The sequence below is a fragment of the Gadus chalcogrammus genome, chromosome 21, assembly GCF_026213295.1.
Source record: "Gadus chalcogrammus isolate NIFS_2021 chromosome 21, NIFS_Gcha_1.0, whole genome shotgun sequence".
Classification (NCBI taxonomy): domain Eukaryota; kingdom Metazoa; phylum Chordata; class Actinopteri; order Gadiformes; family Gadidae; genus Gadus; species Gadus chalcogrammus.
The window spans coordinates 13500813-13515812 of NC_079432.1; the positions used below are offsets into that span (position 1 = coordinate 13500813).

Genomic DNA, 15000 nt, shown 5'->3' on the forward strand with positions numbered 1-15000 from the left:
TTACATGACATAATTAGCATTATTATTATTGTTAATAACAAAATAAGGGCATGCTGCTACCACCAATGTTGCATTGCCTTTCGGTTCAATATGGCCTTGAGCTAGTACCTAGGAAATGTTATAACCTTCGGGTTTAAAGAAAATTGTGTGTGTGTTTGTTACCACATGTATGTATATGCGTGAGAGTGTGTCTCTGTGTGTGTGTGCGTTTGCTTGGGTGATTGTGTGACTGAATGCTTGCAGATATGTGTGTACGTATGTGTTGTTTTGTACGTGTGTATGTGTGTATTTGATACTGCATTCAGGCATGCGTATATGTGTGTGTGTGTGTGTGTGTGTGTGTGTGTGTGTGTATGTGTGTGTGTGTCTGTGTGTGTGGGTTTGTATGTGCGTGTGCCTCAGAAAGATTCCCAAAGAAACAACTTCTTAATTAGACTGAGTGTAATGTGGCAATTGAGGGCCTTTATATATTTAATGGATGGGTGGTCTGCTTAACCGAATCCCCCTCATGGACGGTAAAGGAACATGCCCCCCCGCCCCCCACCCCACCCCGAACCGCCACAATCCAAAGAGGAACACTAACTTCTATGCTGACGTTCCGCACAATGACCTTGTAAGGACATTAACCACCAACGCTTTATTAACCAAGACGGGAGATAAAGGTTAAAACCATGCACTTTTTCACTATTTATCAGATAGTGAATGTGTGAAAGCGATTGGAATGTGATTAGAATGTGTGTGTGTGTGTGTGTGTGTGTGTGTGTGTGTGTGTGTGTGTGTGTGTGTGTGTGTGTGTGTGTGTGTGTGTGTGTGTGTGTGTGTGTGTGTGTGTGTGTGTGTGTGTGTGTGTGTGTGTTTGTTTGTGTGTCTGTTTGTGGGCATTCCAAACCATTGATCAATCTCAGGGATACTATCAAAGCATGGTCGTATGAAGACCTTCATTGTCAGGATTTAGTGGTTTTTATTCTTTATTTGTTTGTATTATTGGGCTTTTTGTATTATATAATTAGATTGTATTGGTATTTTGATTGTATGAAATGTTAGTCTGGAAGGATATTCTATTCTTGTATTAAATGACGTTCCAATGTTATATTTCACAGCTTTTCACAATTATTGTATTTTAATATAGTTTACAAAAAACACCTCTGAACATAAAAAAGGAAATAAATCGACTTAATGAACAGAAATTTCATGGGCTTAAAGTAAAAAAAAATCTAATCCAATCTTAGGCCATGGCTGTTTGGGTTATTGAGTCACTTGTTTTGTGAACGTCTGGACCAAGAGGTTAATTGTACATAACAATATTAATGTTTTATTGATTGAAGGTGTTGAAAATGTCCCCCACCATAATAGAAACTTTGCGGCAACTCCATATACACTAATTGGAACAGACAACAGCTGAAAGGTTTTGCTCACCTGTCAAAAAACATCTCCATCTATCTGTGTGTGTGTGTGTGTGTATGTGTGTGTGTGTGTGTGTGTGTGTGTGTGTGTGTATGACAGAGAGACTGTGTTTGTGTGTGTGTCCGTGTGTGTCTCACCTGTCACATTGTAGACCTTCGAAACCCTCCTTACACGGGCACGACCCTGCTGGCATAGCTGTCAATCACACACACACACACACACACACACACACACACACACACACACACACACACACACACACACACACACACACACACACACACACACACACACACACACACACACACACACACACACACACACACACACACACACACACACACACACACACACACAAACACACACACAGACAAACGATAACAGTACAGACATTGATATGGATTTGGCGTCTCTATGAAGCGGAGGGAATAACTAAAACAGGCCTCCCCTTGTAGTCACCTCTATTGGTAAACAAAGAGGGAAATCACCCTCTAATATTAAAATAGAGCTGATGAGGCCTCATTAATAACACGGCCCGCTAATGAGGTTGAACCCCCCCCGACCTCCCCCTTCCTTCAGGTGCACCGCGGCTCCATTGCCGAACCGAGCTGCAGGACAGCAAGACCCGGGTGCACGTCCACGTGCACCCGGGTCTTGCAGTCAGCGGGAGAAACTCACAAGAGAATAACATTCATTCAGTGTCTTGACATTGATTCTATATCAATAAAAAAAAGTGGCCTATACTCGTGACACGACCGGTTCTGATGGATCGGTCTAACGTAGTTTAACAGTTGTCTGCACAGGTTAGAAGGAAGACAGCGATAGGTGGAGAATACGTACTGGGTGTGGCCTGGCTATCGTCGGAGACACATGATTGGCTGGTGGAGCCGTCGGGGTGACAGAGGCAGGGGCGGCAGGGCTCCGGGTCCTCAGGGCTCACCTGCACCGGCAGAACACACGCCTCAGCCCGCTGGGAGGAAGGAGCTCATCACCGCAAAGATGCTCCATATGAGACCGCAGCAAAGGCTTGTATGTATGGATACTGGACTGCACCATCCAGTGTCCCTGCGCAGCACTCTGGGATGGGTGTGCACAACTAAGCCAGTAGCTCGGACCCACCCAGTCAACTAAACCAGTAGATCGGCCCACCAACCCCACTTAACCAGTAGTTAACTTGGGACACACCCAACTGACCCAGAAGATTGGGGCCACCCACCTAGCTAAACCAGTAGATTTAACCAGTAGATTTAAGACTTGCCCCAACTCTGAGCACCTTTAAAACAAGACTGAAGACTTTTATGTTTGCTATAGCCTTCTGCTAAAATCTTAAATACATTGCACTTTCTAAAAAGCTTTTTAACTTTGCCTCTATTTTTTATTTTAATACTAAAATGCCTTTTTAATTTACCCATTTCTTTGCATATGTTTTTCTTTTACTTATCTATTATTATTTTATTTTATTGTATGACAATGTTTATATGTGAAGCACTTTGAGTCTGCCTTGTGTATGAAAAGTGCTATATAAATAAAGTTGCCTTGCCTTGCCTTGCCTTGCCTAGATGGGACCCACCCACCCAACTAAACCAGTAGATGGGACCCACCCACCCAACTAAACCAGTAGATGGGACCCACCCACCCAACTAAACCAGTAGATGGGACCCACCCACCCAACTAAACCAGTAGATGGGACCCACCCACCCAACAAACCAGTAGATGGGACCCACCCACCCAACAAACCAGTAGATGGGACCCACCCACCCAAATAAACCAGTAGATGGGACCCAGCCACCCAATTAAACCAGTAGATGGGACCCACCCACCCAACTAAACCAGTAGATGGGACCCACCCACCCAACTAAACCAGTAGATGGGACCCACCCTCCTAGCTAAACCAGTAGATGGGACCCACCCACCCAACTAAACCAGTAGATGGGACCCACCCACCTAGCTAAACCAGTAGATGGGACCCACCCACCCAACTAAACCAGTAGATGGGACCCACCCAACTAAACCATTAGATTGGACCCACCCAACTGAACCAGACGACGGGAGGCACCCTACCCCTTGAGGCCGGTAGTAGCCCGCGCTGCAGTTCTCACAGTTGACGCCCGCGGTGTTGTGGCGGCAGCCGACGCAGACTCCCCCCCCTCTGCGCTGGCCCGTGGCGTCCAGGCTGAGCGTCAGGTCGGCCACCGTCTGGTTGAAGTAGCAGTCGTCGGCCTGGCCGTGGCAGTTGCACTCTGGACGGGAGACACACAGTATGATGAAGGGCTCCGACCGCGATGGACCACGGGCTAAACGCGCTGCTCTGAGGGCGTTCCTGGGTGAACCGAGTGGTTTCATGGGGTGTTATCTGTGATTTCTTGGGACTATATTTAGTTGTTTCTTACTCTCACAGACATGGCGGGTGAGGAAGGTCCCTGCCATCCAGGGTTGTTGTTGGTAACCGGGGCAACAGCGATCACAGCTCTCGCCACAGGTATTGTGTTCACACTCGCAGCTGAATTTCTGTGTATGAGCAAACGGGGAGGTATGTGATAGCGTGAACGCAGGCGAACATATGCACTGATACAGAGGGACAAACACACACACACACAAACAGATGGAGTTGTTTGGGGAGAGTTAGAGTTAAACGTAGACGGTGAGGATTTAGTGCTTTAGTTGACGATCAAGTAAGTATTATAAATAAGTAGAGGCATCTGTCTCAGAGTACTATGATCTCAGTGTATTCATGCTTTGAGTACAAGGATTGCTTTTGGCGCCTTTGCCCACGTCAAGGGGTAATGCAAGGGGCATTTGTCCTCGACTTGGGCAAAGTAAGACTCTGCAATGATGACAAAATTCTGGGCCACACTTGTGCACTAGGGATGGGCAAAATGATTCTTTTCCGGGAACTAGTTCTTTCAGTTCAGTTCACTATAACGATTCGTTTATTTGATTCGTTCGTTTTGATTCGTTCGTTACGTCAGATTACATCTTAAAAAAAATTAAAAATAAAAATACTTTTTTTTATAATATGTCGTGGGTCCGGATAGGACCGTCAAATCCGCAGTCCGCCGTTTGGAGATGCCTGCTATATAGTATGTCGAACGTCCCACCAATATTTATACCACTTGCTTACTCTCTATATTTCATTCATGGTTTTACATTTATAATTTTATTTTACTTTACATTTAATTCTTCATTGTTCAGGCATTACAGAACTTGCATGGTCATAAATAAAAAATACGAACTGCAGTTTAATTTCTTTGTTTGTTCTTAAATTGACGTAGAATGGAGCAAAGACTCCTGGGATTGGGAAATGTGTTTATCCAATAAACAGATGGAGGTCAAGTCTATTTTCGAAAAAATGTAGGGGGATATATGAGTCGAATGGTATGACCCAAGATACGTCAGAGAGAGAACGCGCGCATATTCGACGGTACCGCCTTGTCATTGGTTTACCCAGGTGCCATTCCAACACCATTGTTACCTCTCATTGGCTGAATCTTTGAGGAAGTTGTAGACTCAATCAATATGAGTCGCGGGGAGACGGAGCTCTGTTCGTTTGTATATTTTATTTACGTGACCATATGTTTGGTTGATGTTAAAAAAAAAGAATCAAAGAACCAGTTCTTCTTGTTTTGGGGAACCAGTTCTTGTCGTTCACGTTCGGGATTCGTTCTTTGTAACGAATCAGTCGCGACCGACACATCCCTATTGTGCACTATGTGTTTGGGGGTTAGATTTACATCTACATAGGTCTCTGTATGCAATAAAAAGAGAAATAAAATATGAAGGTCATACTTTTCGTTCTACGTTGACTTGGGCATCGTTTTATCCTCGCAAGTACACCAGTAGTTTGATTGTTTTTACAAACCCTTGTGCCTTCGGCTCATATGTTCAGGACCTTAACAAGACCTTTCAACCCTTTAAAATTACTAATGTTTTCATAGAAAATGTATCCTCAAACATCGATAGCTCTTAAGACAGAAGGATAGGTAGGGAGTAGTAAGGTAAACGGGAGTTAATAAGGGTGTAATCAAATTAATAACAATAATTCATTGAATTTGTATACCGCTTCACTTAGCGAGTGTGTGTATGTGTGTGGGGTGGAGAGAACCCCTTATTCATTGCCATTACCACATAGCACTTCATGAAAACAACATCATTCCGGTTGGCCTGCAGCCTATACGATCAACTATCTCACTATACTCTGTACATACAATACAAGAAAGGAACACAATCTCTGGACACGTCAATGACATCACTGCCTGTCAGAGAGATCACAGGGTGGAAGAGAGAGAGATGTGGCAGCCAATAGGATCTCAGAGCCTGCAGGCTGTGCTGCGGACTCCGGCACGCAAGAGTGTCTGAATGTGTGACAGAGAGAGAGAGAGAGAGAGAAAGAGAGAGAGAGAGAGAGAGAGAGAGAGAGAGAGAGAGAGAGAGAGAGAGAGAGAGACAGAGACAGAGACAGAGGTGAGAGCGGTGTCAGCTTTCAAACACTCCACTGTTTGAAAGTGAGATGACCTCGGTGTAACACCTGTGTCATCTGTGGGCAGCTGCAGACATGCACGCACACACACACAAACACACAAACACACACACCCACACCCACACACACACAGACACACACACACACAGACACACATACGCACGCACACAAACACCCAGATCATCCGGGGAGCAGGTTGCAGACGGCTGGAAAGCAGTCAATACTGTAGCCTGGAGCTAGAGGAGAGGTTGTGTCTCTGAGCTGAAGGAGCGCAGGGTGGAGGAGATCTCAGAGTGGGGTGCAGTCTGGGAACCAGTGAGATGATACTGAGGGAGAGAGACCGGCTGGGATGGAGGCACAGGGAGTAGATGGACTGAGGTAGAGGCTTTAAATGGAATTCATTTGGCCTGATAGACCAGACAACTACTGGAAGCTAGGGATGGACCGTCAAGGCCACTGCTGGAACTGAAGACGGACAGACTGGACAACTACTTTCTAGGGACAGACGGAAAAACAAGCTAGCTACCGTAACTAGGGACAGTGAGGCAGACCGACATACACGATGACTACTGTAACTATGGGCAGATATACAAAATAATAACAGACAAACAGACAGACAGACAGACAGACAGACAGACAGACAGACAGACAGACAGACAGACAGACAGACAGCCAGACAGACAGACAGACAGACAGACAGACAGATAGTCATACCTTTGTTCTTTCATTGAGAGGGCAGGCCTTTGCATGGCCATAGCAGATACACATGCCCCCTACAGAGATGTCCTTAATGGAATAGTAGTACTGCAGTGAGAGAGAGAGAGACACCGGGTTACACCTCAGAGAATAGTAATACTGCAGAGAGAGAGCGAGAGAGTGAGAGAGAGAGAGAGAGAGAGAGAGAGAGAGAGAGAGAGAGAGAGAGAGAGAGAGAGAGAGAGAGAGAGAGAGAGAGAGAGAGAGAGAGAGACAGAGAGAGAGAGAGCAAGAGAGCGACACAGAGAGAGATAGAGAGAGAGAGAGAGAGAGAGAGAGAGAGAGAGACACAGAGAGAGAGAGATAGAGAGAGAGAGAGAGAGAGAGAGAGAGAGAGAGAGAGAGAGAGAGAGGCGAGAGAGAGAGAGAAGAGAGAGAGAGAGAGCGAGAGAGAGAGAGAGAGAGCGAGAGAGAGAGAGAGAGAGAGAGAGAGAGAGAGAGAGAGAGAGAGAGAGCGAGAAAGAGAGAGAGAGCAACACAGAGAGAGAGAGAGGAGCAAACACTGTGTAACCCTGCATAGGGTCACAAAAGTCAGACTTTGTAAACATGGGCACATGCAATCCAGTGTTTTTATTTTGCCTCCCCGAGCCCCGCCCACCCGTCTCGTCACGATGGGGTCCACATCTCTGGGGTCGTTGAGCGCCAGGGTCATGAGGTCAGCGTTGAGCGTTCTGATCCGCTGGAACACCAGTCTGATGAAGCGGGCGGAGGTGAAGTTCAGCAGGGTGGGGGAGGGGTCCTCGGCGCTGGGCCGCCCGTTGATCAGAGAGGTGTGGATCTGGTGACGAGCAGAGGAGTTGATGCTCAGGTCATGAAACCTTCCTTCACCCAGACAGCGATGACTGTTTCATGATGTTGTTGTGAATTGCAATTTATTGCTTGAATATGCAATCGTTTGGCGATGCTGTGAAGGTCTCCCCGAGACCCCAGATCAACAGTAAATCAGGGCCAAACCAACAGTCGAATGGGACCTCTGACGCCTCACTCAAGTTACAGGGTTCTCTCCACAATACCCACAATGCAACACGAGTACCCACTACCTGGTCCCACAAACTCACCGTCATTTGTAATAGATAAATGCCAAAATAATGACATTAAACCAGATGTAACAATTGCAATTACCCTCGGTCAACCTGTAGATGATGCTGAACCTCCCGTTTGATTTGTAAGATTAACACCCCTTTAACTAGTCCTTTGAGCCAGTTTACAGCATCGTTGCATTAGTGAGTTTCTTTCTTTCTCATTCTTGCCTTCTTTCATTCTTTCTTTCTTTATTGCTTACTTTCTTCCCTTGTTTCTTTCATAACATTGTAGATGTGTCGTTCACTGCATTTATTTATTAATAAACACTGATTTATAGTTCTTGAGGTTTTTTGCATGCTAAAACTAAAACTCTGTCTGTCTTTAATGGCTATCATTAGTTGGTCGATACTAAATCCCAGCACGACTAAGTGAATCATATGAATTGCGATCGACGTCATCCCTCAAACACATCAAATACATATTGAAAACACGGTTCGCCTGTTGTCCTGACTGTCCTGTCCTTAGTGTCTGCCTAACTGTCTGCCTGACTGTCTGCCTGACTGTCTGCCTGCCCATCTGTCTCTCTCACGATGGGAGCCAAGGAAACATTCATCTTAGCCAAAAAAAATACTTAGAGAGTAGGGTCTCTCATCTCTCTCTCTGTCTCTCTCTGTCTCTCCCTGTCTCTCTCTCTCTCTCTCTCTCTCTCTCTCTCTCTCTCTCTCTCTCTCTCTCTCTCTCTCTCTCTCTCTCTCTCTCTCTCTCTCTCTCTCTACATGTGTCCATGTATCACTGTGTGTATATGTGTGTGTGTTTACATTTTTGTACATGCATTTTGTGAGGGAATAGTTGTTAGTCTTTAGGAATACTTGATGGCTGCAAGCTGTACACTGTGTGAGTCCATGTTTGTGTGTGTAGGTTTTATTTTTGCGTGTGCATGTGTGTAATTCTTGCGTGCGTGTGTCTTTGTGTGTGAGTGTTTGTGTGATTTTTCGGGTGATTCGTGTGAGCAAATGTGTGTGTGTGTGAGTGTGAAGGGTGCTAGTGCGTGGGGTTGGGGATAGCAGGGGGGGTTCTTTAGTGTGTGTGTGTGTGTGTGTGTGTGTGTGTGTGTGTGTGTGTGTGTGTGTGTGTGTGTGTGTGTGTGTGTGTGTGTGTGTGTGTGTGAGGCTGACAGCTCCCTAGCAGTCTGATCACAGAGAAACTATAATGAGTCGTAGGCGATGTGTCACTGCATCGTGCACACACTCCCAATGTCACCCCACTCATCATCACATCTCTAACACACACGCACAGACACACACACACACAACCACACACATACAAACCCTACTCAAACTTTTGACACCCGTCTGCACTACCTCGGCACACACATAAACACACACACACAGACACACACACACATCCAACCCATTTACAATTAGAATGTTTCGGACGATGCTGGAAAAAAATTGCATTGTATGTGTGTGCGTGCTAAGTGTGTATGAATTTATACATATTCGAAAAGCATTTATTGAGTCGATTATGGTATTTAACTGCTTTATCTTACTTTTGTGATCCAACCAGGTGGTAGTACACCTGTGTCTGTGTTACCGTGTGTCTGTATGACCGTAAACCAAGACACTAGCCTATCATCTTTAACATGCACCCCTTGGCTTTCCATGATGCAGCTGAGAATATTCTAGAAACCCAATCAACACACAGTATTAAACCTTTAAACCTTTATTTTTTATCGTTACTTTTATTCAACCATCACAGCCTTGGCCAAGTTTCCCCTGATGCTAAAGCGCTCCGATAAATAAGCAGTTACACTTTCCAAAATATGATCCTTCCCATCGTTTAACTTTTCCATTCCACTTTTTCACAGTCTCCTGCACTCTTATCAGCGCGCATCTCGGGAACGGTAGTGTGTTGTGTGCCGAACAGAAGGGACTGTGACGGCCCAGTAAATTGCCTCAGCAACAGTGCGCTAATAAAACAGATAGTGTCGGCTGTATTAATTCCACAGGTTTAAACGGTACTAGCTTTGCTTTCGAGAATGTTATTTCAAGTAATCCGACGAGTAAAGATCCGTTAATCCTCTTCTCAAATATCCAAAGGGAGGTTTTTCTCGGAGAGGAGTCGGGCACAGGTGACTTTGTATTCTCTGGTTTGCGGTGTGTCATTCAACACGCTCTAATAAGTCTACTGACTTCCACGTAACTGTGTCTGACACTAGCTATGGTTATCATGTCGCTAGTTAAAAGTGCACCTCCAGCATTTTCTGCCTCTTTTAAGTTTTATGATGTCCAACTATTTATACTGTCAATCTACATCATTGATACATGTTGAAAAGGAAAGGATTCGTGTTAACCCCATGAAACTGTTGGGATCCTTGTAACCCAGCACATGGATGATTATGGAGGCTGTCACATATACTCAGCGTGATGACGCTCAGCTCCTTGTGCTGCTTGTTCTACTTCTTAATAACTAGCGAGGAGGTTAAAGCTATAGATGGCCTGCAGGCATTACGCCTCCGTTAATCTCCCCATACCGCCTTAAGAAGCATCAACTGTTGTTGTGAGCTGAGGATCTGTGAGAAAACATACCTACTCATGTAGGTAGAATGATATAATTTGGCACTAGTTTGTCTGTTTATTTTTATTTCCTTAATGATATACACTTTCACGGAGCGAAATTGTTCAATGAAATAGATTATTGACGGTTGATCATTTCTGCTGTGCTTTTTATGTATTTATTTAAATCAACTTTATACGACTCCGGATACTTGAAACGTAATCAGGCAGCGCTCCTTCTCTACTCTCCAAATGTACTTTGCGTATCTGATGCAAAACAAATCCACTTCTTGTGGGGCTACGTCTGTACTTTACCTCCGTTGTTTGAGCTCAGCGAGTGTAGTAGCGCAGTATTACCACTGGTGGTACGCAAGGATACTGCAGGTAGGACGAGGGGATCTTAGGTTTAGAACATTTGACTTAAAATGAAATATAATATAGACAGATTCTTCAGTAAAAAATCCAAATGCCATCATATGTTTTCCATCTGTAAATGTACCATCTGTATGATTTGTGTTTGCCTTTGTTAGCTAAATACATTTTAAAAAATCCCACTGGCCATTGCCTTCCTTCACTCAGTATTGCGTACGAAGCTTGCACTCTCTGCTCAGCCAGCGCATGTGTGTTCATCTATTTTTTACTCTTGAATACGAAGTGCTTCAAGAAAGGCCATGACAACTGCCCTTTCCTTTTTTTAAATCGATGAAAAATAGTGGTAAAGGGACAGTCAAATGTTGGGAGCCAGAGGGCCGGAGAGCCCAGGTACGGGGCTCACGATGAGCGACGCCACGTTGCCTATAGAGGGAGGCGCTACCTCTCCGTTCTCCAGCGGCTGGATCTTGGAGTAGAAGGAGGTGCAGATGACCTCGTCGTCCCTGGTGTAGTACGGGGGTCCGGTGCGCGGGTTGAGGTTGAAGCGCGTCAGGCACTCGGTGTCCGTGATGGCGTAGTACTGCCACGGGTCATAGGTCACGCCATCCAGCGAGCGCTCCAAGACCCAGTTACCTGACAAGTGCAAGGTTAGAATTGAACGATGTAATGAATACCAGCAGGGGAAGTGTGTGTGTGTGTGTGTGTGTGTGTGTGTGTGTGTGTGTGTGTGTGTGTGTGTGTGTGTGTGTGTGTGTGTGTGTGTGTGTGTGTGTGTGTGTGTGTGTGTGTGTGTGTGTGTGTGTGTGTGTGTGTGTGTGTGTGTGTGTGTAAGGGGGGATCAATGTAGCATTGAGGGAAATGTCTGTGGCCAAATTGATAAGTTCAAACATGTTAAATAGAAATTGATCAATGTTCAATAAAATGCTCTTGTCTGGTATTATTTATTTTTTTATAGATCGTTCATGGTAACTCATACATTCTCACAATATTGGTATTTTCAAAAACACAAACATTAAATAACTATACCCCAAGAATGTCCAAAATATTGTTTAATAACTGTAATCGATTTAGCTAGAATGTCATTAACAGTTTAATAATATGTTAGATGCCTGCAAAAACATAGAATTAATTTTGGTTCATAAATCTGATTCATGCATTGAGCTACTCCAGCCAGCAAGTGTTAACAACACAGAGAGCTGCTAGGGGACTCTGGTCCATGAAGAAAATAAACCTCCATGGGTTACCTGGACGGGGTGAGTTGGCTGCCTTAATAATCACATAGGCAATCTGGAACACCTGGGCAGAGAGAGAGAGAGAGAGAGAGAGAGAGAGAGAGAGAGAGAGAGAGAGAGAGAGAGAGAGAGAGAGAGAGAGAGAGAGAGAGAGAGAGAGAGAGAGAGTTAGAGGATGTTTTTTCTAGCGGTATCATTGCTTTGACATCGCTGGCACCAAAGCTAGGCTTTTGGTGAACGATACCCCAAGGGTTTCCTTGGGAAAAGAGCATTGGTTTTGCCTCATTTATGTTGAGGCAGCGAAGAATAGCAGCGTCTGTCTGTATAATTTCAATTTGGTTCTATAGTGCAAAATCAACTGCTGAGAGACCAAAACAGAATATATGGATTGGGGTTCTGATTGTGTAATATTAACAAACTGACAAAATAAACACACATGTAATTAGTCAGTTAGATAGTCAGTCAGTTAATCAGTCAGTTATTCAGTTGGTTATTTGGGAAGTTTGATAAAAGACGTTGTATCAACCCTGTATCGTATTGCGGAAATTAGAATGCAGAAGGCACCGACCATGAATGTGTGTGCGTGTGTGTGTGTGTGTGTGTGTGTGTGTGTGTGTGTGTGTGTGTGTGTGTGTGTGTGTGTGTGTGTGTGTGTGTGTGTGTGTGTGTGTGTGTGTTTGTGTATGTGTGTGGGTGAATGCGTGTGCATGCGTGCAAGCATGCGTGTGTCAGGGTGAGGGGTGTATTTCAATGTAACCTTATAGCAGTCAATTGAAATGTTCCACAAAGACACACTGTCTCTATTCATACAGTAGGTTTTGTGTGTGTGTGTGTGTGTGTGTGTGTGTGTGTGTGTGTGTGTGTGTGTGTGTGTGTGTGTGTGTGTGTGTGTGTGTGTGTGTGTGTGTGTGTGTGTGTGTGTGTGTGTGTGTGTGTGTGTGTGTGTGTCTGTGAGCATGCGTGTGTGTGTGTAAAAGAGCAAAAGAGAGCATCTAATCATACAGTGTGTGTTAAGCGTGTGTGTGTGTCATTTATTGAGTTTTGATCATAGCTGAATCTGTTTTTCTCTCCCGCCTAAACCATAACCATCTGCATAAAGCGTTGACAAACAATATTAGAGGCCGTATAAAATGAGAGCCTTCCATTCCATTATGAATGTCGGTCATAAATCCACAACAAACATGGGGGAAGAAGCTGAGTCAACAGTGATTAGGGCCCTGCACCAGACGCCATGTGAACGCACACATTGGAAATGGAGACCATTTGTAGCTGTGACTTGTGTCAAAACATCCATTAAATTAAATTCACTTCAATTCAACTCTATATAAATCAATTGTAATCCATTTGACTGCACACGCTCTTCTATGTCAGTGTGTTCTATCCACAAACAACACACCGCTAACCAGGAATAACACCTAGCGATCGCAATAGATTTATTGATATGAACTATATCTAGAAATCCCTTTCTGAAAGACAGAGAAAGTAAGTACAACATTGACACCCAGACCCATGGCTTGCATGGCTACAAAGCCAAAACCCAAAGACACCCATCCCAGGTCTCAGGCACTGGTTCTATGTGTTTAGGTACTGGGAGGGTGGGTTGCACCATGGTGCAAGGCTGATAGCAAGGCTGCTGCGAGTTCCATTCTGTTCCCCTAGGGGGGGTGTTCATTCAGGCATGAAGCAACCAAAGAACCAATCGCGGCACATGCAAGTCTGATGCTCTCCGTGTCTGGCCTGGTAATATAACTTGGACGAAAGCAGTCCTGATAGTTATTCCCCCGACGAAGGAGCCACAGCCATTGTGATTCGTGTTAAAGACACCATGAAATAGGAGCCGACTTTCTCACCTGGTTGGTTCATTTAAAATTCTATCCAATTTATAGACGAAGCAAGAAATGGGTTTAACTTTTGGTGTCCCAGAAATAAAATGTTAGTTTTAATCGTTACGTGGTGAATCAGTTGGTCTGAAGTATTATTGCTATTCAACAATTAACAGGCAAGACAGAAAAAAAAACAATCTATTTTGAACGCCATCTTGAACAAAACTCAAGCCAAATAAGCACTTAGCAAACTGATGAGAAAATGAATGGCCCAGTCCTTCCCTCATGTCCTGCATAACACAGTGTCCAGCCGTTAATCAGCCATGGAGAATGCGTTGTGATTGTGTTATTTGATTCATGTAAACTGACATACCCACACACACGCACACACACACACACACACACACACACACACACACACACACACACACACACACACACACACACACACACACACACACACACACACACACACACACACACACACATGCACGCCAATGAACAGCTGTTGTTTACAGTTCACTTACACCCGAGTGTTAGGGAATGCCTCCAGTCAGGGAACCAGCGGTGGACTCTTGATTGACTCTAAACTGCTCAAAACCCACTGATGTGGATATGAGTCAACAGCGTGTCTCATAATAGTAGCAATAATAATGATGCGCAATGTGTGACCCAAGTACGGTTATTGAGCATCTGGGTGTTTTCAAGAACATTTCAAATTTAAGTCCAAATCCTCCTGCCTGAAAACACCCAGATGCGAAGGGCCTTCATCCAAACATTTATTGTTTCCCTATCACGGTGTTTGTCATCTCTAGGGGGACGCCGAACTTTCCCCTTTGCTCCCAGTTCATAGACAGCTGCCACAGTCGAGGTCGGAGGAAGCGTCTCAGCTACTACAACATGAGGTTAGAGTGGACACTCTGCAGCTGAAGCGTAATAACACACGCCATTTCTCTAGCCCCTTTGGAGGGTATCACTACTACTACTAGTGTGTGTGGTGACACCGAGCATGCATTCTGTTTGTATGTGCACCAGTTTCGTCAACATACAAGCAGTGTGTTTGTGTGTGTGTGTGTTTGTGTGTGTGAGTATGTGTGTGTGTCTGTTTTATAATGTAAAATATGAAAAAAACATCTGTCTGAGAAAAACACACGTACACACACGTACACACATTTGGTAATAACCTGACCTTAAGACTTTTAAATACCAGCCCTGAGCACCATCTAGCCAACCAGCAAGGAGATGCCGCAATCTCTCCTACAGTTTTTCTTTCTGGCCCACGCTCCCAGACAAGCCATCAAACAGCGCAATGGAGTTCAGTACAGCTCTCCATTCTAGAGAGAGTGCAATGTATTCTC

At 44.7% G+C, this 15000-nt stretch overlaps 1 protein-coding gene across 1 annotated transcript in view; it reads right to left on the reverse strand.

The window, feature by feature from the left end:
* Nucleotides 1-15000, reverse strand: part of lama2 (laminin, alpha 2) — a 74940-nt gene that overhangs the window by 52262 nt on the left and 7678 nt on the right. The window contains exons 3-10 of the mRNA XM_056581943.1: nucleotides 11832-11883; nucleotides 11030-11220; nucleotides 7236-7415; nucleotides 6596-6685; nucleotides 3795-3912; nucleotides 3466-3644; nucleotides 2245-2344; nucleotides 1542-1599 (exon numbers count right to left, since the gene is read on the reverse strand). Of these exons, the coding sequence (XP_056437918.1) occupies nucleotides 1542-1599; nucleotides 2245-2344; nucleotides 3466-3644; nucleotides 3795-3912; nucleotides 6596-6685; nucleotides 7236-7415; nucleotides 11030-11220; nucleotides 11832-11883 (968 nt within the window). The remainder of the gene's footprint in view (nucleotides 1-1541; nucleotides 1600-2244; nucleotides 2345-3465; nucleotides 3645-3794; nucleotides 3913-6595; nucleotides 6686-7235; nucleotides 7416-11029; nucleotides 11221-11831; nucleotides 11884-15000) is intronic.